At 38.7% G+C, this 25,402-nt stretch overlaps 5 protein-coding genes, 1 non-coding gene and 1 pseudogene across 8 annotated transcripts; 3 read left to right on the top strand and 4 right to left on the bottom strand.

Moving 5' to 3' along the window:
- Positions 1-1,735: 1,735 nt before the first annotated feature.
- LOC126803264 (ras-related protein RABA3) lies at positions 1,736-3,666 on the bottom strand. Its single transcript, XM_050531052.1, has 2 exons — positions 3,275-3,666; positions 1,736-2,398 (listed from the first exon to the last, which is right to left on the bottom strand). Exons 1-2 carry the CDS (start codon positions 3,547-3,549, stop codon positions 1,954-1,956), a joined length of 720 nt encoding a protein of 239 aa, XP_050387009.1. The 5' UTR covers positions 3,550-3,666; the 3' UTR covers positions 1,736-1,953.
- A 2,744-nt stretch (positions 3,667-6,410) lies between these two features.
- Positions 6,411-6,508, bottom strand: LOC126804181 (small nucleolar RNA Z279/snoR105/snoR108). Its single transcript, XR_007673141.1, has one exon. It is a non-coding gene; the product is annotated as a small nucleolar RNA Z279/snoR105/snoR108 (small nucleolar RNA).
- A 311-nt stretch (positions 6,509-6,819) lies between these two features.
- Positions 6,820-7,742, bottom strand: LOC126803670 (lactoylglutathione lyase GLX1-like). The gene has a single exon (XM_050531432.1). It carries the CDS (start codon positions 7,740-7,742, stop codon positions 6,918-6,920), a length of 825 nt encoding a protein of 274 aa, XP_050387389.1. The 3' UTR covers positions 6,820-6,917.
- Positions 7,743-8,805: 1,063 nt separating this feature from the next.
- On the top strand, positions 8,806-9,624 carry LOC126803265 (uncharacterized). Its single transcript, XM_050531053.1, has one exon. It carries the CDS (start codon positions 8,876-8,878, stop codon positions 9,503-9,505), a length of 630 nt encoding a protein of 209 aa, XP_050387010.1. The 5' UTR covers positions 8,806-8,875; the 3' UTR covers positions 9,506-9,624.
- Positions 9,625-10,301: 677 nt separating this feature from the next.
- LOC126803669 (heat shock cognate 70 kDa protein-like) lies at positions 10,302-12,249 on the top strand (annotated as a pseudogene).
- Positions 12,250-13,666: 1,417 nt separating this feature from the next.
- On the top strand, positions 13,667-20,053 carry LOC126803263 (U-box domain-containing protein 24-like). 3 transcript variants are annotated; one of them, XR_007673089.1, is made up of 6 exons: positions 13,667-14,166; positions 14,861-16,257; positions 16,485-16,788; positions 17,182-17,672; positions 18,145-19,571; positions 19,749-20,053. XR_007673089.1 is itself a non-coding variant. In XM_050531051.1 (5 exons), exons 2-5 carry the CDS (start codon positions 15,022-15,024, stop codon positions 19,141-19,143), a joined length of 3,030 nt encoding a protein of 1,009 aa, XP_050387008.1. In that variant the 5' UTR covers positions 13,667-14,166; positions 14,861-15,021; the 3' UTR covers positions 19,144-20,053. The 3 variants fall into 3 exon arrangements, 1 of the variants encoding a protein (XP_050387008.1); XR_007673090.1 differs by having other exon boundaries at positions 19,654-20,053; XM_050531051.1 differs by having other exon boundaries at positions 18,145-20,053.
- Positions 20,054-20,265: 212 nt separating this feature from the next.
- On the bottom strand, positions 20,266-24,284 carry LOC126801597 (calcium-transporting ATPase, endoplasmic reticulum-type). The gene is given in 10 exon segments (XM_050529007.1): positions 20,266-20,852; positions 20,946-21,174; positions 21,279-21,388; positions 21,519-21,676; positions 21,679-21,901; positions 21,995-22,273; positions 22,395-22,516; positions 22,605-22,968; positions 22,970-23,044; positions 23,046-24,284. Coding segments are annotated over 10 exon segments (3,153 nt in total). The 5' UTR covers positions 24,075-24,284; the 3' UTR covers positions 20,266-20,288.
- Between the last annotated feature and the right edge of the window lie 1,118 nt (positions 24,285-25,402).

Genomic DNA, 25,402 nt, shown 5'->3' with positions numbered 1-25,402 from the left:
TTTATATAATGAGCTTCATGCGGTGATTGTGGCTATTGAAGTTGCTTATTCTAGAGGTTGGTATACTCTGTGATTGGAGAGTGACTATCAATGGTTTAGCGTATTTTACCTCAAAGTCTTTTTCTCCACCATGGAACTTGAGAGTTAGATGACAGAATTGTCTAAGGAAATTCTAACATATGCATTTTTGTAATACGCATATTTTCAGAGAATTGAATGTAGCGGCATATAAGATGGCAAATATAGGTCTTTCAAATGACTCACTTACTTGGTATGCTAGGCTCCGATAGAGTTGCTTAAGTACTTGTAGACTGATTTTTTTTTTTTGCATCCTAAACTATCGCTTTACATTTTAATTATGAGTTGCTTAATTAGAGTCTACGAGTGGTATGTTGATGATAAGGTGAAATGCTTTTCGTTGCCATGTAGTTTCTATTGTGCGGAAGATTAGCTAGGAGTGCAACTTTATGGTTGTAACTTTTTTATTTGATTGGTTTCATTATATGTTAAGGTTTAATATTGTTTCATAATTTCTTTTTATAATTGTCATATTTGGCTTTGTTGCTGATATTGTTTTTGTTCTCCAACTTTTTTGTACCTTTTCTATTAATAAATTTTCATAATACCTAAAAAAAACATGTATATAATCATATAGTACAAAGATGCATGATACCTTCAAATAGAAAATGATCGAGTTGCTTCGAATAATTTTATGGTAGTATGGTACAGGTTTGAGTTGTTATGACTCATGACCTAACTCATGATTGTACTGCTGTTCGATGCCAATTCTGAGAGTGATAGATAGGGCCTGGTCCAACAAATTTCTTCCACTTTGCCAGCATCATACAAATTAATAGAAAGCAATGAATTTTAGACAGGATTGGTTTGTGATGGTGAAATTATTTATAGTATGCTTCCAATTCCTTTTTTTAGTTTGAAATTAGTTCAGACAACATAAGTTCTTGATTATTCAGAAGTCTGTACTATGAATAAGAATCAATACCATGGCTAACATGAAAATCCAAAATTAAACACCCACGTCTATTACAACTAGCTATGTATTATGTTAACAACAAGAATGAAATAGCAGGATATCATAATTTTCACGGTTTGCTTTCATGATTGTATTAGGGTGGTTATCAATTCATGATTTAGTTAGAGTGTCACATAAATTGAAAAATAGCTTCCTAATTCATTATTGATTTTTAGTTTTTTACCACCAATTATCTACACATCAATACATGAGAATGTATAGGCTGAATTAGCCAATTAGGTGATAATGGGAATTAAATGGATGCTAAAATGGTAATTGATCGAATATTTGCAAGGCGAACTTTAAAGCTATCCTGTGTGATAGGAAGTCTTGGCTAGCTTCCACTAAAGTGGTTGACTCCTTGATTGCTACTCATGTAGTTAGTTGTTATATGAACTGTACTTGGGTTGACAATCCCCTTGATGGGATTTTGAATGCCTTAATGGATGTAAGCGCGCTGTTCTAGTTATCAATCAAAAACGACCTTTCATTGAGAAAAAAAAAAAGGTTTCATTATTCATGATCAATAGAGTGAACAACTGAATGAGCAGTAGGTGAAGTGTCTTTATATAACCCAAAACAGTCATGTGGTAAATTAAAACTTTTTGATCAAGCATGATTACAATCGTAAGCAAGTGCTAATCCATACACCTGAACTTAACAAATATAATTGCCTCTTTCTGCGGTTTATATATATTGTCAAGTAATAGGGTAGTGCTTAAGTGCTTAACTACTAGTACTTTCTTTAGCAGTACACTGAAGAATAGTCCTCACCATGAACTGATCTCTCTTAAAATTTCCAAGATAAAAGCACAAATCAGAGTGCAAAGTTATAACATAAAAACATATGCACCAAGCATATCCATATATTGCTCTGTTGATTAGTTCCTTAGTTCTTAGATCAACGTACAAGAGTTGGATCAACAAGAGCAAGCAGACAACTTCTTCATCTCACTGATTTCCAAATCAGACCCGGAAATGACATCAATTTTTTCTCCAGCCCCATCAATTTGTTTTTTCCCATTCCCACATTCCAGAGTTTTCTTAGACGTCACTCTACTGTAAATCTCCTCTAGTACCTTAAAGAATGCACTGTCCACATTGTTGCCGCTGAAGGCTGATGTCTCGGAGAAGAAAAGCTCTTGCTCCTCAGCAAACTCGACTGCATCTTCAGTCGGAACATTCCTCTGATCCCCGAGATCAGCCTTGTTGCCGATCAGCATGATCACGATTGAGCTGTCTGCGTGTGCCCGGAGCTCCTCAACCCACCTAGCCACATGATCGAACGTCGGCCTCTTGGTGATGTCGTACACCAACATCGCCCCGAGTGCACCTCTATAATATGCACTCGTAACAGCTCGATACCTGTAACATAATATGTTGTTATTTTTACCATCTTCTCGATCTCTCAACATCAATGTGTAGTACGTTGTGTACTGTATCTATCACTCTTGCAATTAATTCAATGTATTACTCATTAAGTTTGAGGTTTGTCCTGCGACTCTAATACGTAGTATTGACTATTGAAGTGTCAATGCATTCATACAGTGTACAGTTACTGGTAGTGATGCAGAAAATACAGATCGAGAGTCCTTTGGACCAAACCTCATGTCCTCATAACTATCAGCAACCACTATAAGGAACGTGAATATCTATCATCCATGGCTCTATATATTAAAAGAGAAAGCGAGAAAAATAATATATCATGCTACAAATATCGTCTGTTGCTACTGTGCACCTTAACTACAGTAATTCAGTACAATATCTAAGTCAAATAAAATCAAATGAACAATATCTATCAATATTTCAGCATTCATGTCGGTCATATATAATTATTATATCTTTCGTATGTTTCTATAGCAACATTTATAATTGAAACATATATAGGACTTGCACAAGAGTTTAAATTTTACTAAGTAGTGAATATTGAAAACAAGTGTAGGTGCATGGTGTTACTTCATAAATTTGATCAATACATTAATTCTGTTCATCAAATGAAATACTGGTGTTACTCAGATAGTGCTTGTCATATATCTCATAACGAAGCATATCTTCCGAAAATAATTAATTTGGTCAGCAACTTTGGCTAGCAGAGCATTTCTTTATTAATCACTGATGTGTGAAATTAATTAACAGTAATCTATATACTAGATATGAATCATTAAGATCATTATAGCTCATCATAATCATTTCTAGCTTTCGAAGATCAAAATGAGATAGAGAGCGAGGGATGAATCAAACCTCTCTTGGCCAGCAGTATCCCAGATCTGAGCCTTGATGAGTTTCCCTTTAATAGTTACAGTCCTGGTCTGAAACTCAACCCCAATAGTGGACTTGGAGTCAAAGCAGAACTCATTCTTAGTAAACCTCGACAGTATCTGAGACTTCCCGACAGCCGAGTCTCCAATAACCACCACCTTGAACACATAATCTATTTTCTCATAAACATGATGGCCATTGCTGAGATGCTCCTTCTGATACCTCTCAGCTTCAATGCCATTCATTTCCCGGTTCATTTTGAAACTGGACCCGAAAATGGACGTGTCTCTTTTGGCTTATGAGGTTAATTAGTGGGAGAGTCAGTAAGGGAAAGAGGAAAAGAAGGTTGAAGACAAGACAGGGTTGAAGAGAGGAGTGGAAGAAAGAGGGCATCTAACAATAATGAAATTTGTTCCAGGTCCTTGTCTGCTCTTTCTAATGGTTTGTAGAATAGTGAAAATGCCATGCATTATTTAACGTTGAATAGTGTAGAATAATTGTTAGGGCAAGCAGTGTCAGTCAAAAGCTCTGTGTTTTTGATCCCACTTGGGATTTGGGGAATTATTGAAGGGTTTGATCCAGTTAAGCAGGATTTATGTATTTATGTCTTTAGACTAAGTGGCTTAATCCAGGGCATTTGCCACTAATGTTACCAATAAAGTTGATAAAGCAAAGTGGGTTTGTCCTAGATGATGATTGATGAATCAACTCAGATGAAGCCGGCGTAGTTTGAGTGAAATTGGTTATCTTTGTGTTAAGTAATTTGATTAGTTTAAAAAGACTAAATATGTGGACTATTTAGATAGAACGTTCAGATATACAAGACATTAGTCTCAACGGACTATATTATATGCCATTCGATCTATCGAGATCAATTCTATGCAGATTAAAAGCTAGTTAATTGATTAACTTCTTATATATGACCTGTATATATGATACGTACAAGACTCAATTACAATGCTATCTCTACCAAATTGTTTAGCATCATAATCTTTCTGTCACTGAAGATTTCAAAGTTGTATTATTAGATCTCTACTTATGACCTTCTTCGAATTATTGGATGATTATACCTGGCTATATATGCATGCATTGAGGGATATGGCCCCATACAGCAAAACAAATACATGGAACAACTTTTATGTTGCCCACTTTTGTCTGGGAAATACTACAATGGGTAATCTTTAAGTGTGATGTTAATCGGCACCGACAGTGTTTGGTGCAGCTACAGTCGGAAGAAAATAGTAATGGTGATGATGGCAGAGAAGACATCAAGGAATATAGAAGTCGAGGAGAAGGAACACAACTGGTGCTGATGGTTATGGCTACATAAGGAATGGTTATGAGGTCAGAGCTTACAATATTGTATGTCAATTTTGGCAAGGCCTACAGAGGTAACGTGGTAGAGACAGTCTTAAATAGCTACACATTCGTTATGCACTGGTTCAGGGCCGGCCCTTAGATTTTCGGGGCTTTTTCGACGAGAAAAATTGGGGCTCCTTGTTAAAAAAAATTGAAACAACAAAACATAGCAATAAAACTTTCAATAATAATAAAATGCTATAATGTTTGAAACAAAAATATAAAAATTACAAATATTAGTATCTTTTACTCAAAAATTGCCCTTCTTGCGTGAACATTCTTTAGCGCCTCCCTCCTCTGAATCTCTTTTCTTTTTTTAGCCCCATAAGGATACTTCCTGATTGGAGCCATATAGCACCCTGCAAAATATAACAAAATTGTTGTCATAATCTGATAAAACCATAGAAAACATATAATAATGTTCAATTTGTATCATGAGCATGACCTCGCCACCATGTTTTTTATTCCAAAAACTAGGAATCTCATACAATATAAATTTCTTGATGGCCATAAAGTACAATATGGTATACACAAGAAGAGATGCAATATGAATACATGGAAAATCTACCATAACTAACAACTTCACTCTATAAACAAAACAGCCAATTAAAACTAAGTTTCATCAAGCCAAGCACGCAATAATCTCTTGCAAATTGTTTTCCTTACAATCTATTCAATCATTTAGAGTTCTAGACATTTCTACATCCTATATGAATTAAAAATTGGCGAATTCTTTTCCATTCACCGGAAGATTGCTTCGGAAAAAACCAAATGAGCCAGAAATCCAAACACTGATGGAATCTATCAATCTAATATCTAACCTCAGATCTGTATCGAAAAGCACACATACATCTTCAATTTTACCAAACACCACATATTCTCAATCTTTCTTCATACTTTCTCCAAACAAAAGCATATACAAAATTGAAAAGAATTGAAAGGGAAGACCAGTAACGTACCGGAGAGAGATTGGCTCAAGGGCTGGCGGTGTTGAGAATCTTCGAGAAGTCCCGGAGCTGTGACGACAATTTTTTTACATAGGAGAGAATCAGAGAAAAAGAGGAAGATAGAAAGTCAGAAAACTGAAAAGGATAGAAGAACGTGGCCTCCTTCTTTCATGACCAAGTTTTTTTTTACTATGTGTATATGATTAGTTTTGGGGGCCCTTAAAATTAGGGACTCAAAACTGGTGCTTTAGTGACTTTAGTCCGAGACCGGCCCTGCACTGGTTCATAGATCGGTCATGGCATGCAAGCATGTCTTTGAAGTTTGATTTGGAAGTTAGAATAGATCAAAGAGAGGAGAGAATGATGCAAAACTAGGTTTCAACTTTCAACCGGGATCTAGTAAAAGGAACTCTTAATGGGCATATATATCAAGTCTTGATGAGCTATCTTGACTTCCCCTTCTAGCCTTTTTTGCAATACTTCAATATTCGCCTACAACTTAAAAATGAATTATCATATATCCATATCACCATATGAAAAGAAAGTAATGCTAAGTGCACAAATTTATAGTATTCAGCTGCATTCTATCTATTGTGACGATATATGTGACCAAAAGTTTCCTATCATAAAACATTTATTATTAAATGACATGTGTGTGTCACATTAATTGTCACAAGATGAGATACATGTGATACTCAAAAAGGGATTCACTAAGCATTATTTCATTGAAAAGAGTAATACTACATTAATTATGGTATCACTAGTTCACTACCTCATACATCTCATCTTTTTTTGAACCGAATAAAAGAGTTGGGATCAGATGGTTAAGATGAGGATGCCCAATTATCGTAACCAGGCGTGGGCGGACATCCATCTCGCAAAATGCGATATTGACCATTCATTACATCATGTTTCTGCCTGAATGATCATATCATCTAATTTGGTAGAAAGTCTACCTATTACAAAATTGGAAGACGATTGTATGCACCACGGTGCTTGAGTACCATCTAATATTTTAACCAAATCTAGGCAATCCCAACCATCAATCTATGAAGACTTTTCACAGCCATCAGATTGTTTTCTTTACTAAAGAATGCCATCAGTTTGTTTAACGGTCAAACCTACGTTGACATTTGTTTTTTTTATATAATAGATATAAGTCACATGACCATGCCTATCACAACTGAAAACCACTCGAATTCGAATTATCTGTTCCATTCAGACCGCCAATACTGGCTACTCTAACATAGAAGCAGGATTACATCTTATTCAAATAAGAAAAAACTACCCGGATACTTCCGTTTCAATGCATCACTTGCTTACTGCAGTTCCTTAAGGAAGTCTTCATTATCAACCAAGACAGTTTTCCAACCATCTGGGTCCAGGAAAGAGGTAATCTTGGTGTTGAGTCCTGTCATTGGTCCAGGCTGTCTTGTTATCTTTTCTCCAAGCTCTTTTGTAACCAAGTCGATAACCTCAGCACTTTTGTATACATCATCAGTGCCAACAACAATCTGTGCATACGCGTTCCCCTTGGTATATTCGGTCACCCCATAGTTATAAGTCAGCTCCAAAATAGTTGTCTTGTCTTCAGCATATCCTAGGATAGCTTTGGTGTACTTGTACTCAGGCCTCTCATAGAAGCTGATGGAGCGATCGAGATCACCAACACGAAGCATGATCTGACAAAGTGGCTCAGGAGTTTCAGACCTCTGAATAAGTTCAAATGTATAACCGTCAGGATCCTTCACAAACGCAATCACACTGTTGCCACCTTTCACCGGACCAGGCTCCCTCGTCACATTCCCTCGTTTCGCCCTATTATCCTCCACCAATTTATACACATCGGGAGTCGCGATTGCGAAGTGCCCGAAGCCGGTGCCGATATCATAGGAGGTGACTCCATAATTGTAAGTAAGCTCTACTACGAAGTTGGTCTCCTCCGGACCGAAGCCGAGGAAAGCGTTGGAGTATTTCTCCTCCGGAATATCCCTCTGCCTCAGAAGCTTCATCCCCAGAGCCTCAGTGTATAACTTGATGGTGATCTCGAGATCGCCGACGCGGTAGACAGCGTGGAGGAGGCGGCGCTTGTCCTTCTTTGGCCATTCGAACTGCTGCCTTTGCCGCCGACGCCGTCCGATCATCGTTCTTCTCTCTACACCCAGACGAACTGCCGCGCCTTTGCCGCCGACGCCGTCCGGCCACTCTAGGCCACACAACCACCATGATTTAATTCCTCTCTTTTTCCTCTTTAAAACCCATGCATGATTTAAGCAAGTTTCAGAAAAACTTATTTAGATGCAGATTAGAAGATTCCAAATTCTCGGGGACGAATCGAAATTCTGGCGACCTTCTTCCACCCTTCTTGGTAATCTCTTGACCATCCTTTTGGATTCTGGATCTTTTTCCTCTTTAATTACTCAAATCAGAGTGCTAATCTAGGTTTTTCTCTTTTTGTTCTTCATCACCACCGCACTTCGGTCGTTAGTTCCTTTTCCTCTCGGCTAGATTTCGGGCATTGATTTTTCTATATCCTCTGCCGGAGCACAAACGGTCGTCGCCTGAAAGGGGTGAGTGGGTGACGAACTGGCGATAAGATGATGGAGCAGAGATGAGTTTGAAGCCATGGGTTCCATTGGGGAATGTTTAGGTCTGGGTTTACGGTGACTGACGGAGAATTTTAAAGAGTCACGTGCATGAACACGTGCTGCTAGTGCTCAAACACCGCTGAAGCACGAAATACATTCTCTACAAAATTTCATCAAATGATGTGTTTGTGTTACATCAGCTACCACATAAAGTGAGAGATGCAATTATCACTTAAAATAATCGTAAAACATTCTATGTTAAAAGGTCTTAAAAATGAATAATTTCAATTTTTGAATTACATTGCATGGTAGCTAGAGAAAGTGAAAATCTACGCTTTTTACTCCCCTCGATTTTCCTTAACAATCAGGTAATGTGTACATTTCTCTTATCAAATTGAATCTTTTTTTATTAAAAAAAATTTGAATCTTTTTCTGTTTTGAACAAAGCCATCAAGGCTACTAAAGTTGTAAACTTGTAATACTTCTAAATTACAATTACACATGGTTTAATTATGGGCCTTTTCATAACTTATGCTTACGTTTGAAGCACAATGTTACACATACCACTCCTTTTAACCAGAAATATTTTTTTTGGCTTCCAACGGTAACAGACCAGACTCCAATTTGTCACTCAGTGGCTGAAAACTGAAGCCAGAGCTCAACTCTATCCTCATCTTCCTTGTTCCTCCATGGAAACACTCTCGAGCTCTATCTCAACTCTCAAAGTCCCAAGCACCCTTCTCTCAACTCCATCTCGTGAAGTCCTCCACCATTTCAAAGCTTCTCACAACACCCACAAACTTCCTCCACAAACCCACCTCCACAAACCCACCACCACCACCACCAAAACCACCTCTTTCACTCAAAAGCCTCTAACTTTATCAACACCCTCATTCTCAATCCCCACCACCCTCTTCTCAGCTCCAACTCTCCACAGTAACCCAGCTTCTGGGTATGCAGCTGCTCTTTTGGACATTGCTCAGTGCAACAGGAACCTTGATTTGGTTCACAAGGATGTGAAGAGGTTCTTGTTGTTGCTCCACAACAAGCAGGTTGAAGCAGTTTTGGGAAGCCCATTTGTGGGGTTGGAGGAGAAGGGCCAAGTGATGAAGCTGGTGGCCCAGAAGGGGAAGTTCAACAAGCACTTGGTGAGCTTGGTGAAGATGTTGGTTGGGAAAAGTAAAGTTGGGAAAAGTAAAGTTGGGAAAAGTAAAGTTGGGAAAAGTAAAGTTGGGATTGTGAAGAATGTGTTGGAGGAGTTTGGGAGGATATATAGTGAGCTATCCGGGGCTAATCAAGGATTGCTAATAGGGATGTGAAGGTCGAGGTAAGGAGTTTGGTTTATCATGAATCTTAAACTTGTTGGTTATATTTAGTTTGCTGTATTATAATACCACAAGCAATTATAAAGATTGCAATCTGCAATCTCGAAAGAGAATGTAAAAGGAAATAGTGCTTTGTAATTGACAAGTTTCTAAATTGAAGTTAAAATCTTGAGCATATATACTGCTTCATCTGTTTAGTTTAATGACATTTTTTCTTTATCCGCTAGTTTAGATTGAACTCTAGTTGAACTTTATATATATCGTGGGAAATTTGTTGTATGCCGTGGTATCATACAAATTACTGAAAGAAAAAATGATAACAGGGAAATCAACTGTCATTATGTCAGGTACTTTGTATATTGATTCCAATTGACCGATTACATTCCCCAACTCTTGCACTAAATGGTTTAAATTCTAAGACCTCTGTATCTTCCCACTAAAATAAATTCCACTTACCTAAGCATTCTTCTGAATCTGCCAGAATAAAGCATACGCCCAGCTATTACTGTTTTTCAACTTTCTTTTACTTTTTTAAGAGGTTAAGTATTCATAATTTTTTCTTTGGTTCAATTACTATCAATCTAAAAATGGTTGGAGTAGAAAAGAGTCATGCAATCGGGATTGATCTGGGGACAACCTACTCATGCGTGGCTGTGTGGCAGTACGACCATGTAGAAATTATAGTGAATGATCAAGGTAACGGGATTACTCCATCTCTGGTTGCTTTCACTGATACTGAGCGCTTCATTGGTGATCCGGCATTAAACCAGATCATCAGGAACCCCACCAACAGACCAACTCCATCTATGGTATGTTCATCTTTCAACTAGTGCTTTGACTTTCGAGTGCGTAATAGTTTTAGACTTTTAGTATTTTTAGGATGTTGGTGATTAATATGTAGTGTGAGTAATCTAATATAGAACAGCTAATATCTGTGAAGTGTTGTACATAAGTTTCTTTAGTTACCAAAATTATATCATTGAATGAAACATGAACCTTCATTCTGTGTGAACAGGACTTGTATGAATGAGCATATTGTGTGCATGCAAGGTATATCATATTGTATTTGCTTTCTGAAGAATATGATCGGTTAGAGCTGTATCTGAAGAAGAGATAAAATGCTTACGATATATGGAGATTCAAATCTTTAAAACTTCGTCCTATCACTCATATGTAAGAAGATGCTGCAATATTTAAAAGAAATTTATATACTTCTCTTGTAAGTACGCGCCTTCATATCAATTAATTAAAAGCTTTATCAAATAAGCTTAAAGCAAACTGAAGTTCTACAAGATGTAGATCAAGTCAAATGGATCTCTTGAAAAGTTCTCACTTCTCTGTTCAATTTCTCGTTTTTATGATCTAATGCATTTAAAGGATGTGTATGACACGTGCTATTTCCATGTCTGTGAATTTTATTTTTAAGGAACCTGTATTACGGTATTTATAGTTGTTTTCTAACATGCACTGGTAAACATGAATGATTTATGCATGTATCTTATTGGTATGTACTTTGCAGATGCAAAAAGATTAATTGGTAGGAGATTCAGTGATGAAACTGTCCAAAATGACTTGAAACTCTGGCCATTCAGGGTCATTGATGAACCTGGTGACAAGCCAATGATTGTGGTTACCCACAAAGGCCAAGAGAAACAAATTGCTGCTGAAGAAGTTTCATCTATGCTTCTTGAAAAGATGAGGGAAATTGCTGAGGCATTCCTCGGCTCAACTGTGAAGAATACAGTGGTCACTGTCCCTGCTTACTTCAGTGATGCACAACGTCAAGCTACGAAGAGAGCTGGTGCTGCTGCTGGCCTAAATGTCATATGTATAATTAATGAACCAACTGCTGCAGCCATTGCTTATGGAATTGACATGAGGGTAGGATGGTATAGCCAAAGAAATGTGATGGTTTTGACTTGGGTGGTGGAACTTTAGATGTGTCACTACTTACCATAGGGGATGGTGTCTTTGAAGTGAAGGCCACTGCTGGAGACACTCACCTTGGCGGTGGAGACTTTGACAACATAATAGTCAACTTTTGTGTAGAACAATTTAAGAGGAAGCATGATCTGGATGTGAGTGGAAACTCGAGAGCTCTGAGGAGGTTCAAAAATGCTTGTGAGAAGGCAAAGAGGAGACTTTCTTATGCATTTGAGACCGACATTGAAATTGACTGTTTGGATCAGGGTATTGATTTCTGTACCACTTTCCAAATTCGAACAATTGAACATGGATTTCTTCAACAAGTGTATGGAGCCTGTGGAGAAATGTTTAAGGGATGCTAACATGACGTAGGGGGTGTCCATGGTGTTGTTCTTTCGGGCGGCTCTTCTAGAATTCCCAAGGTGCAGGAACTTTTGCAGAAATTATTCAAGGGGAAGGATCTGTGCAAGGGAATCAATCCGGATGAGGCTGTGGCATATGGTGCCGCTGTTCAAGCTGCTGTCCTTAGTGGGAATGGGAACATAAAGCTTGAAGACTTCACTCTCTTGGATGTGAGCCCTCTATCATTTGGATTAGCTGTTATGAAATATGGTGGCTCCAAGGAATTGATGGAGGTTGTAATTCCAAGAAACACGAGAGTTCCTCTTATGAAGAAGAGACATGTAATTACATGCATTGACAACCAATTCGCAGCCTGCTTCCGGGTTTATGTAAGCAGTTTCATAACCGGTAATAATGAAAATCAAGGTTTTAGTAGGCTTGTCACACCAATAATAGATGAAAAAAATTGATGACTGATTCATTACGGTACTCTCTTGAGCATTACCCGGCCACTTTGATGTTTTTTATATCCGATAAAACTAATTTTCAATAAAAATAAAATATAATGGAAACGGATGGAATGCGCCTGTTATAACTTTCCGCCTCACATGGCCGTTAACGGAGGAGCAAAATAGTCATTCTATATACACAAAACAACATACTACATCATCTGGTGAAAGTTCTTCTACCACGTGGTTAAAAATATAAGGGTATATAAGACATGTACAGAGTCACTTCATCTACCCCAATGCCCATCTCCTCTTCTCTCTGTGACATTTACAGGCATGAATGACCTATCACAAGCACATCACCCCTACCACCCTCCCAAGCCCTTCCTCTCCTCCACCACCAGTGGCAAATCGTCGACGCCTTCACGTCCCAAATATCCCGCGTGCCCGCGATGGCCTCTCTGACCCCCCCCCCCCCCCATCTCCTCCTTGGCCTTCGCCGACCTCTCCCCTCACCACGTTCTCTCCTTCTTCCTCGATATCCGCAAGGCCTGGGTTTATAGCTCGAGTCATGGACTGATTCATTATATATATCAAACTGAATGGAGGTAGATTAAGCAGATGATGAGACAACTGCATAATTGAACCATTAGTAATGGAACTTTTCGATTCTAGCTGCATACACCTACCTTGGTGTTATGGGATAGCCAATGGAGCAAGCAGTTTGGCAGTGACATCGTTCTTTGTTTCATGACAGTATTCAACGATGACATTTGGTTACAAGGAAACCGTTGCTTGTTTTAATCCTGTCATTACGTATTCGTAGTAGTGCGCAATATGGTGCAGCGATTCTGTTACAAATAAGAAAGAAGGAACACCATACTAATCTGATGGCAAATTTTGTCTGATGAAATGTGTTACATATAATTAATACAGATACCGTCTTTAACATTATAAATACACTAAACTCTCAATACTTATGTCAGTTATGTGAAACACTCGCTTCTAAAAAAAAGTCTGATATTTCTGATTTAGCCGTCGTTCAATTGAAAGTTCATTTCTATTTTTTGTTTTCATATTTCTATAAAAAAAAACCAAACAACACATTTTCCAAATGTCACTCATTCTGCCTTAAATGTTTATATTTATATCAAATTGGGGTGGAAATGTATTGAATAGCGAATACCAGAATTGAGAGTGAGAATTGAGACCACAACAAGTTCCATTTCTCAAAAAAAAAAAAGGAGAAGAAAAATGAAAGTTCCAAGTGATTATGGTTCCTAAACCCTTTTGATAATGCTAATACAATTTTCTCTGTGGAAAAAACACATGATTGACTACTGCCACCCCCAGTGGGCCCTCTAAATAATAAGTTCATACTTTTCAAAGGGGGATGGCATTGTGCTGATTGCAGTAGTTACTTGTCAAAGCTTGGAAGTTGGAACTAATTTACTAGCTAGTTACCTCCACACAAAGATTGGTTCTTGACTCGGTTTGGTTTCAGACTTTCAGTCAACCGGTCCATGTTTTTCTGGCCTTGCTGTAGTTGCTTAAGTGCAAGTCGAGTTCAAATTTGCTTTGAGCAACGAGACCCAGAAACAGAGTTGGTCTCTTTTCAGATTTTACCGCACTATCAAAAACCCTTCTTTTGTTTGTATCTTTTAGTATTTCATACCACAAAAGATCCAGAGTTTCTTAGAAAAGGTCAAGATTTTGGAGTGAGGGAGTCTTTAGTCTCCACTTGGAGAGCAACAGAGTAAAACACAATTTGATTTCCAGATTACAATCTTCCAGAATTACCCAAAAAGGACATCCTTTTGGTCTTGTGTTTGTAATCTTCTATCTGGGTTTTTCTTTGAAGGTCTCTCTCTATGGTGACTTGATTGGGTTGAATAGAGTGGTGGTGTGAGTTTTGATGGGCATGAACTCCTTTCTCAGGTGTGTTATCTTTTTTACCTTCTCCTGTTCAGTTAGTGAAGACTTTTGTGGTTGACTAGATAGGAAAAGGCCTTCTGGGTTGTCTAACAGATATGTGGTAGATGTTTAATGGGGTTGTTTCAAATTGAAATACTGAGGTGAATATTGAAAAGGAATATGAAAAGTGAAAGCATTTGATAGAACTAGGATTCAGTTGTGTTTCCAATGTCTGTTTCAGCTTTCACGTGCATTATATCTGTTAGCTTGGGTTGTTGAAAGTGTTTGGGTCCTGAGAAAATGTTGGGTATATTACACTAATGCTGATTAGTATATAAACAAGGAAAATCCCCCGGATTTTGCCCAGAATGATTTTATGCCTGAGCTTAGTTATAGTCTTCTTCGTGTTTATTATCCAAGGAAACAACCTTTCTTTTGGTCACTGAGTAAACTGAAGGCTAGAGAAGAATATGACAGTTTCACTAGTGATTCCTGTCGTTTTGGTATCTTTAAATGGCGAGTAGGTTTTGGATTAGGGACATTGCTTCCATAGTTCAAACTTCAAAGCCAAGCATTTCCGTTGTTTTGGAGTCGTGTGCTTTTCATTTTTGCCTAGCGCTTCCAAGTAATGGAGTTGGGTCCATCTGTTTACGAGTATATACATTCAACCTAATTTAGTGTAGTATTACCGAGACTAAGCAATGCTGTAATATTCCAGGTTGCACCTGAATGCAGGCCTATGCCGGAAATAATCTGTCTTTGAAAACTATGGTTGATCAAAAGCTTCAAGTTGTTGTCCGACAGCACCACTTCTGCAATTTTTTGCTGCACTCACATAGGAAATGAGGGTCTCACTTCCGAGTTTTAGCTGGTTGCAAAATGTTGACACTAGAAGAAGTTACAAATGTTGCATCTGCTCCGGCTTCAGAAGTAATTTCTCAAACAGTAGAGGCCATTTTTGAAATACTTGCTGCTTCCAGGGATGTCCTTGTTAAGAAGGATACGTTTAAGGAACTTGCAACTTATTTGGAAAGGATGGTCCCCATCTTAAGAGAATTGAGTAAGAATACAGTTTTAAATAGTGAGAGCTTGAACAATGTTCTGGACATCCTTAACCGAGAAATAAGAGCTGCGAAGAAACTGACTATTGAGTGCAGCAAGAGAAACAAAATGTATCTCTTAATGCATTGCCGAACGATAGTTAACCACCTACAGAATACTATGACAGAGATCAGTCGCGCTCTAGCTCTTCTTCCCCTGACCTCTCTAGATCTTTCATCTGGCATAGTTGAAGAAATTGGTAAGGTTCGTGAAAATATGCTTGGAGCTGAGTTCAGGGCAGCTATAGCAGAAGAAGAAATTATGGAAAAAATCGAATCTGGAATCCAGGAGAGGAATATGGATCGTTCTTATGCCAATAGTTTGTTGCTTCTCATTGCAGAGGCAGTTGGAATCCCAACTGAGAGGTCAGCATTGAAGAAGGAACTAGAGGAATTCAGAAGTGAGATAGAAAATGCTCGGCTAAAGAAAGACCAGGCTGAAGCTATACAAATGGAACAGATAATTGCTTTATTAGAAAGAGCTGATGCAGCTTCATCTCCTGAGGAGAAAGAAAGGAAATATTTCACTAAGCGAAGATCGTTGGGCAGTCAACCATTGGAACCACTTCAGTCATTTCATTGTCCAATCACTGGTGATGTTATGGTGGACCCTGTGGAAACTTCTTCAGGACAAACATTTGAGAGAACTGCTATAGAAAAATGGTTAGCTGAAGGTAATAGTTTGTGTCCGCTGACCAGGACTCCAATAGACACTTCAGTTTTACGGCCCAATAAAACTCTGAGGCAATCAATAGAAGAATGGAAGGATAGAAATACCATGATTACGATTGCTTCCATGAAATCAAAACTCAATTCTGAAGACGAGGAGGAAGTGCTCCATTGCCTTAAAGAACTTCTAGATCTTTGTAAACAAAGTGATCTTCATCAGGAATGGGTCATATTGGAGGACTATATACCTATTCTCCTCCAACTTCTTGGTTTAAGAAAACCTGAGATAAGGAATCAAGTTCTCGTCAACCTTTTAACTTTGGTGAAGGACAGTGATGATGCCAAGGTAATACTTTTATTACCTTAACAAATTGCACGCGCATACATACACGTATATCAATATCCTGCATATATATTGTGCAGAGAATGAGCCTTGTGCTGTGGTTTTCTTTTCCTGGATGCCCTCTTTTTGCCTACACAAATGGAAAAAAAAGGAGGTTTATTTTTAGCAATACATCTGATTTCCTCTATGTTCTACTTTATATTATCTGTAACCTGATCTTAATGTTGCAGGAAAGAATGGCCAGAGTTGTCGATGGTATTGAACTTATTGTTCGGTCACTTGGGCGCCGTGTCGAGGAAAGGAAGTTAGCAGTGGCATTACTATTGGAATTGTCAAAGTATGATTCGATTAGAGAAAAAGTTGGGATGGTTCAAGGTTGCATACTCCTGTTAGTTACCATGTCCAACAGTGATGATAATCAAGCTGCTAGAGACGCACGAGATCTGTTGGAGAATCTGTCATTTTCAGACCAAAATGTTATACAAATGGCAAAGGCAAATTATTTTGAGCATTTGCTGCAGCGTCTTTCTACAGGTTCTCTTCATATTTATCCATATTAATTTCTTGTAAAATCGTAAAATAGAATCAAGTTTAGAGTCTTGCTAATTAACCCTACACATTACCTGATATAAAAAAAAAGTACAACTAATTAATCAGTAATCCCACTTTTGAGTTAATGCAATTGACCAATTTTATTAAATTAATAGCTAGTTTAATGATTCCTTGCATGTCAGTATTTAAACTCAATGATATATATCTCTTACAATGGTTTATGAAATCATGAATTTGTTGTATGCTTATAATTTGGAAAAAAGAAAAGAACATAGCCTCAGCATGCAATGATGCTTTCAGTTTGTATGTTTGCTACTATATATATGGAGAAAAGGCTTCATCTCATGGAAATTCTCTGCTACAATGAAAATTCAGGACCAGAAGATGTGAAAGTGGTCATGGCATCTACATTGGCAGACATGGAGTTGACTGACCACAACAAAGAGTCTTTGCTTGAAGGGGGAGTACTGGGTCCACTTCTCGATATGGTCTCACATGGTGACGTTCCAATTAAAGTAGGGGCTGTTAGAGCTCTTAGAAACCTCTCTAGCTTACCAAAAAATGGCTCGCAAATGATTAGAGCAGGTGCAGAACGCCCATTACTTGACCTTCTTTATGATCATAGCTCGTCATTGTCAAGTTTGCGTGAGCATTCAGCGGCCACAATCATGCACCTAGCCAGGTCAGTGGTGTTTCAAGAATCCAGCCAGACACCTGCTTGTTTTTTGGAATCAGAAGAAGACATTTTCAGGCTTGTCTATATGATTAACCTAACGGGGCCTGATGTACAGCACAACATCATTCTCACCTTCCACACTTTGTGCCAATCCCCCTCTGCTATAAGCATCAAGACCAAGTTGATAGAGGTGTGTATTTTATTGAAGAATATACTTTCAATTAAATAAAGTATGTTACCTGCTGACTTAATTACTAGATTATGTTGATGGGATAAATGGAATGCGATGATCATGGGTGGTTAGTTTGATAAGACCTTAAGAGTTGGTGCAAAATGAAAATTGTTGATTGAAATAACTTCCAAGTAATGTTTCCAAATCGTGGCATATGTAGACTCAGATGTGTTGTGTGTTTCTAACGGGGGCATCATTTGGAATAGTCTTTCATCCCATTATAGCTTTACCATGTTGTTGTCAGATGATATTCTCTCTCTCTCTCTCTCTCCCCCTGCTGACAGATACATTATAAAGTGAGGGCCTGTATGAATCCACATTTCAATCATATTATTGCTTGGGATAATGATATTGTTATGATGCTTATTTAATTTACTGTGCTTCTATGTAATCATTATAAAACGTGGTACTGATTTAGTTACTTTTACAGTCCTCAGCTGTGCAAGTGTTGACTCAATTGTTTGAGCACGATAACCCAAATCTAAGAGCAAATGCAGTAAAGCTGTTCTCTTGCTTAATAGAGGGTCACAGTGAAGCCATCAAGATAAGGGAGCATGTGGGTCAGAAATGCATTGAGACTATAGTCAAGATTATCACATCTTCTGGTGATGATGAAGAGATTGCCTCTGCAATGGGTGTTATCTCTAACCTTCCAGAAATCCCCCAGATCACAGAGTGGTTCGTCGATGCTGGGGCACTACCTATCATAGTTAGTTTCATCCAGAATAGCCAGCGGAATGGTCCCTATAAAAATCAGGTGATAGAAAATGCTGTTGGAGCCATTTATCGTTTCACTGTTCCATCAAACTTGGAATGGCAACGGAGTGCAGTTGAAGCTGGCATTATACCCTTATTTGTACAGTTGCTGGTGTCCGGAACCTCCTTGACTAAAACACGTGCAGCCTTATCTCTTTCTCGATTTTCACAGAGTTCACCCAGGTTGAGCAGGTCATTACCTAAGCGCAGAGGACTCTGGTGCTTCTCACCCCCACCAGAAACTGGGTGCCCTGTTCATGGAGGAATTTGTGGCATTGTTTCATCATTTTGCCTTGTGCAGGCTGAAGCGGTGAGACCACTAGTCCGGATGCTTGGGGAACCTGATACTGAAGCTTGTGAGGCTTCTTTAGATGCTTTAGTGACTTTAATTGAAGGTGAGAGACTGCAGAATGGTTGTAAGGTGCTCACAGATGCAGACGCCATTCCTCCTATAATAAAATTTCTTGTTCAGCCCTCCCCTAGTTTGCAGGAGAAGGCTCTACATGCTTTAGAGAGAATGTTCCGGCTGCCAGAGTTTAAACAGAAGTTTGGACAGTTAGCTCAGATGCCTTTAGTTGACTTAACTCAGCGTGGAACTGGTGGTATGAAATCTATGGCAGCCAGAATACTTGCTCATTTGAACGTGCTTCATGATCAGTCTTCTTATTTCTAAAGGGACTTCTTGGTTCACCTGTATGTGTCCAGTGATTTTAAGATGAAGCATAAACTCACTTTGGTGCTTCAACTTGACTAGATATCTAGATGAGGAACTTGCGGGGAAAAACTTAACATGGGAGCCCTCACTGATTCGTGCTAGAAAGTATCTGGTTTTCTGACATTAATTTGACACGAAATCCAGTTTTTCTTGAGTTTTTGACATGGAGTTGTAGCTTCAAGTACCACAAATGGCAATTCAACTTCTACTGGTCTTAGATTAAAAACTGAGTTGTACGACAAGTAGTATTCCGATCGTATGGAGCTTGATTGTGACTGACACAGAGTGGCACAGGATGTTCATTTATGTTGGTGTACATGAAGCTTGATCTGCTCGTTGGTGCAAGCAGAAGAAAAATCAGTGTAAAACACCACTATCGAACTCTGGTAAGGAAGTTGTGATCATTTTTTCAACATCCCTATATTCTTTCACTGTTAGGTGTGAATTCTTTCTCGTTTGTATATGTAGGAAAATCAGTTAAAAAGAATCATATTAACTTACCGTGTCATTGAAAATCCATTCATATTAGTTTTCCAAAAAAAAAAAATCATTCTTATTACCAGGCTTCTTGGAGTAGCTCCTAAAAAGTGAAGACCAGGCTTCTTGGAGAAGCTCCTAAAAAGTGAAGACTTGTCTTGTCCCTGTTCCTTGCTCAAGTGTGCTAGCAAAATATTCAATGTGTATGTAATGCATCTGTATAATCATCATTTTGGAACATGACTACTACATGTGTGTTCTCTGTTCTCTGTGTAAAGTAGATTTGTAAGAAACTATATTGGCTTGATAATCTTCCATATATATATACTTTGCAAAGGGCCATAACGCCGAATTTGGCTTGATGACTCGATTGAATAGCTAGTAAAATTGTAGAAATGTAAAATCATTTTTGCCTGAGAATATGGTGCCGACTTGTATTAGCAGGGTCTTCGACTAAGAATCAAACTTGGTCGTTTAAATGCTCATCCATTTCCACTTCAGGTTTCAATCACAACAAAGTGTAGTTTGAGACAAATAAAGGAAGTTAGCTAACAGAAACTTCTAACAAACTACATGGCTTCCCTCTATGATGTATATTTTCACTCTGATCATATCCTGAGATTTAATCATGCTGTCTTATCCTTCTTTGCTCTCCATTGTCTACTCCGCCCTACTAACTTGAGAACCTCATCGATGAGGATCACTGGTGCCGAAATCAAAACTACGAGAAGCCACTCGTTCAGATTCAAAGGGACAACACCAAACACATCTACTAAAAATGGAACGTAAAGAATGAGGCAATGGAGTCCAAATGAGACTCCCATGGCAACCAAAAGCCAAGGGTTCTTCCAAGGAGGCATTTTGAGCAGGCTAATGTCCTCAGAAAGAGCATTAAGAGAATTGAACATCTCAATTGCCACCAGGACAGAGAGTGACAGAGTCATTGCCTTCACTTTACCAACAGAGAAATAGTCACAAGGGTCAGTGAAAGTGATCATCCTCCCCCCATTACCCATGAACGGAGCTGCTGTAAAATTTGACCACGACGAACACTCGCCCCAATTTCGGAGCTGAGACAATTCTACTAGTGTATGTCCATCACTCACAAGATTGATACCCATGAATGAAGCCCGAGTGTACCACAGTATGAAGATTCCAACTGTAGCAATGCCCACGTAAGAACCAATTACCTACCAATGTAGATAACTAGATATATTAGATACCATGCAACACAATGAATGAAAATCCATAGTGAAGTTCTAATTCATAATGAGATCACTAACCAAGTAACGAAAAAGAACCCAAGAATTCATAAGAGCATCATTGCTTTTGCGTGGTGGTTTCTTCATAATGTGAATGTCAGCAGGGTTAAAGCCTAGAGCTGTTGCAGGTGGTCCATCTGTAACCAAATTTACCCAAAGGAGCTGCACATGTATCATACACTCGGGTATTCCCAACGCTGCGGTCAAGAATATGGATATTACCTCTCCAACATTTGAAGATATCATGTACCTGCAGATTAATTCATTGAAACAATGCTTCTTACTTGAAAGAAGGAAAAGTGGCGGGAGAGAAGGAGAGGAGTTTGAGTAGGTACAAAGAATTAAGAGGTCTACCTGATAAAAGCTTTCATGTTAGTGTAAATGGCACGGCGCTCTGCAACAGCTGAAACAATGGTACTGAAATTATCATCTGCCAAAACCATATCTGAAACTTCTTTAGCTACCTGAGACATTAACCATGAAGGCTTAGAAAATAGAAATTGCACTACAATGGCCATAGTTAATCAGATACTTGTCACAATCGGTAAAGGGTTAAAATAAAGATGTAATTTTAAGGTTGAGAGACTATGTTACCTCAGTTCCAGTACTGCCCATGGCGATTCCAATGTCTGCAAGTTTAAGTGCCGGTGCATCGTTCACTCCATCTCCAGCCATTGCAACAATCTCCCCCATGTCTTTCAGCATCCTTACTATTTCTTGCTTATGTCTAGGCTCGGCACGAGAGAAAACCTCCCTCCTGGTTTTGATAAATTTTCCATTTGTTGTGATGGTGATAGAGTCATGAACTCTTTACCTGTATAGCTTCTGCCTTTGACCTCCTCATTTTTGGAAAACAAATTGATTTCCTGACAGATTGCTTCAGCTGTAGACTTATTATCTCCAGTTATAACCATAACTCTAATTCCAGCTTCTTTACAATCTTCTATTGCTTTGCCAACTTCATCACGAGGAGGATCCTGTATATCACAGTTAACAAATTAACAAATGAATTCTTTAATTTGAATGTTGTAGAAATATCGACCAGCAAACAAGTAATGGAATCTACTTACTCTTAAGCCAACAATTCCAACAAAAACTAAGTCACTTTCGATGGAGGAGTAGCAGGTTGGATCCTGCAGCATCTTGTGAGCTGGATGACTTCTAGAAGAATAATCTGAGAGCTTTCCCAAGTCATCTTTATATGCAAAGCCCAAGCACCTTAGACCCTTTGAGATCATCTCCAAGAGTCTCAGTAACAATGATTGTTTACAAGGTTCATCTATTGGAACAAGGGATCCATCTGCAAGTTGTACATGCGAAGTTCATTCTAGTAAACTCTCAACAGCACCCTGCAAATATCAACATTGAAGTAAGGAATGCAGCAAAATACATCAAGCATGAAAACTTGCTTAGCATAGCAGAATACTTGAACCAAGTTGGAAACAGCAACGAGATCAAATTGACAGTCACCTTAACAAGAAGTCGATTATGCCCAGTTGGCCCCCGAGCAATAATACTCAATGATTTTCGGATACGATCAAACTCTAGGGTAGCAACCTTTTTCGATCTTTTTGTCCACCGCTCACAGCAGCCTATAGTTGGAAAAACAAGTGATTGTTAGACATCTTCCTCATACTCAGCAACTTAGATTAAATGAAGAAAACACCATTTTCTCCTAACCTAATTTCACTGAGGTGGAGTCAATTAAGTAGCTTGCAGCAATCTGTGAGTCACGAATTTTGTTCCTTGCCTTGACGTCTGGAACTCCCATCTTTTCAACCAAAACCTTAAGAGCTGCCTCAGTTGGCAAACCTATAGCTCGAAAGAGCTGGCCATCAAAATAAATCCCAGCGTCATTGCAAACAGCACATATTTCTGCCATGGCTTGCATATTTGCATCCATATTGAAGCAAGTCCAGTCAACAATTCCCCCATCCTTGGGATCATAAGTTGTGCCTTGAACATGAATTGTTCGAGATGCTGTGATCTTCCCACCCAAAGTAAAGAATTCTGTCACAGACATCTGATTTGTCGTCAAGGTCCCCCGTTTTATCTGAGCAAATCACACTTGTACATCCCAGGGTTTCTACACTCGGAAGTTTCCTCACAATTGCATTTTTTTTGTGCCATCTTCCTTGTTCCAGGGGCTAAGCAAGTTGTAATTACAGCAGGGAGGCCTTCTGGGAATGCAGCTACTGCCAGTGCAACAGCTATCTTAAAATAGTATGTGCATCTCTCAAAAGAAAACCGCACATTTATTGGCCATCCATCTTTCATCTCCCATGAAATTAAATTTTTGTAGTTCATAACCCAAACAATGAGGCAACCCGACCCAATCCCGGTAGTAAACTTGCTCCCAAACTCATCTAGCTTCTTCTTCAAAGGGGTGTCATCTTCTTCCAAAGAAGCCTCATGTATTTGCTTTTGTATTTTTCCAATCTCAGTGTTCATCCCAATGCTAACAGCGATACAGATACAGCTACCATTTACAACTGTTGTGCCTGCAAAAACCATACTCTCTTTAGATTGCAGGTCACAGTCATCCATTAATATAGGATCAGTGCTCTTCAAAACAGGCATTGCCTCTCCGGTCAATGAGCTCTGCTCTACTCGCAAAGTTGAGGTTTTCAAAACCGCAACTCTCATGTCAGCAGGGACTTTGTCCCCAACTCGCAACTCCACAATATCGCCAGGAACAAGTTCTCTTGCAGGCAAATCTGGCACCAAATACCCATCCCTTAGAACCTTTGCACATTCACTTTGCATCTGTTTAAGAGCTTCAAGTGCCTTTTCAGCATTGCCCTCTTGCCAAACACCAACAATGGCATTAAGCACTAGAATCAAAACTATCACAAATGGTTCCACATAGGCCTCAAACCCTGACTCCCCTGACTCACTTCCATGCATGAAAGCTAACGCAAACGAGATGAAAGCTGCAACTAGAAGTATCTTCACAAGTGTACCATCAAACTGATCTAATACAAGCTGCCATAAGGGCTTCCCTTTCTCTTTGGTAAGCTCATTCCAACCATACCTTTCACGTCGCTTCTCAGCCTCATAAGTGCCCAGACCCTTCTCAAGTTTTACATGATACTCTTTCAAACACTGATCAACTGACCATGACCATGCTGTGAATGGCTTTTCTTCCATCAATACTTCTCAGTTCAAATTGCACCAAAAATGAAGACTCAATGAAAATTCTCTAAATACCATGTCAGGTAACTACAGTAAACTTCAAAAGCAGGTAAACAGTTTCAGCACAGCATGAACCATGAGATAAATATAAAAAGCTTGCGTTCCAATTTCAACCAACACAACATCTAAGAAACAGTTCTTAAACATATCAAGATGCCTACAGAATTATCCAAAAACATGTAGTAACTTCAGCAGACACCTAAGCCAAAATAATATGATTAAAATTCAGCAAACTATGAACATAAATCCTCAGATTAGCAAATAGTAACTCAAACAAAGAAAAGCAATGTTATTAACAAATAATAAAATGTTAAGAATAAAAAAAGAAGAAGAAACATACTGTTCAAAAATCCAATCGAACTGAACTTTACTCTCCTCAACAAGCCAAAAATGTCTACTTCTCACAATCTCACTACTTCAACTCAATCACCCAGATGAAGTAGTTTAGAGAGAGAGAGAGAGAGAGAGAGAGAGAGAGGTCTGGAAACAAATCAAGCAGGGAACTTGAAATAAACACTGAGCCACAGACAGAGTCTCCAATTGAATTATGCGGATACAAACTCAACCTGAACTGAATGATAAATTTTGGCATTGAAATAAAGAACTATCATACAAAACAAGGAAGTTCAATTCCTTAGCACCAATGCACCACATAAACAATTAACAACACGTGTCAATTATCATCAAGACGTAGAACACAAACAACAAAAACCCATTGAAACAAAGTCCAATACACTTCAAAGAATATCTGAACTCAAAAGGCAATAACCCTTTGAACTCTGAAGTTGAACCAAGAACATGGAGTGGAAATGAGGACACAGCAAAGAAGGCTTGGAAACAAAGCAATGCAAAGTCCAAAGTAAACCCAATAAACTCGTCAAGGAAACAACAAGGAAATAACGGGTTTGATCAGTGGAACTAGCCTGCAAGCTGTTGCTCTCTTTGGGTTTCTTTAATGGAAGAATTTTGGGATCTTTTGCTTTTCAAAATGCTTCTGTCACTCAAAGCTTCAACCATTTTGAACTGAAGAGATGAACGGTGTGGTTAAGAATTTGACATCGAGGGTTATGACATTTTACGATGTGCACCCTCGAGTTTGACTTGATTCTTTCTTTAGATTTTGAAACTTGTGGCGTGGCCGTACGCATTAGCCGTACTCCCGTAGAGAACATAAGAGAGGGAACACCCACTTCTATCTTAATGGCACGTGTCCATTTGTTTTCTATTCATTAAGCATGGTTACTTCACTTGTTTTATATTTTAACTTAGCAATTTTATTTTCC

This window comes from Argentina anserina, chromosome 7, assembly GCF_933775445.1.
Source record: "Argentina anserina chromosome 7, drPotAnse1.1, whole genome shotgun sequence".
Taxonomy (NCBI): Eukaryota; Viridiplantae; Streptophyta; class Magnoliopsida; order Rosales; family Rosaceae; genus Argentina; species Argentina anserina.
Note: the sequence above shows the minus strand (reverse complement) of the source record. Positions and strands in the feature narration are given on the sequence as shown.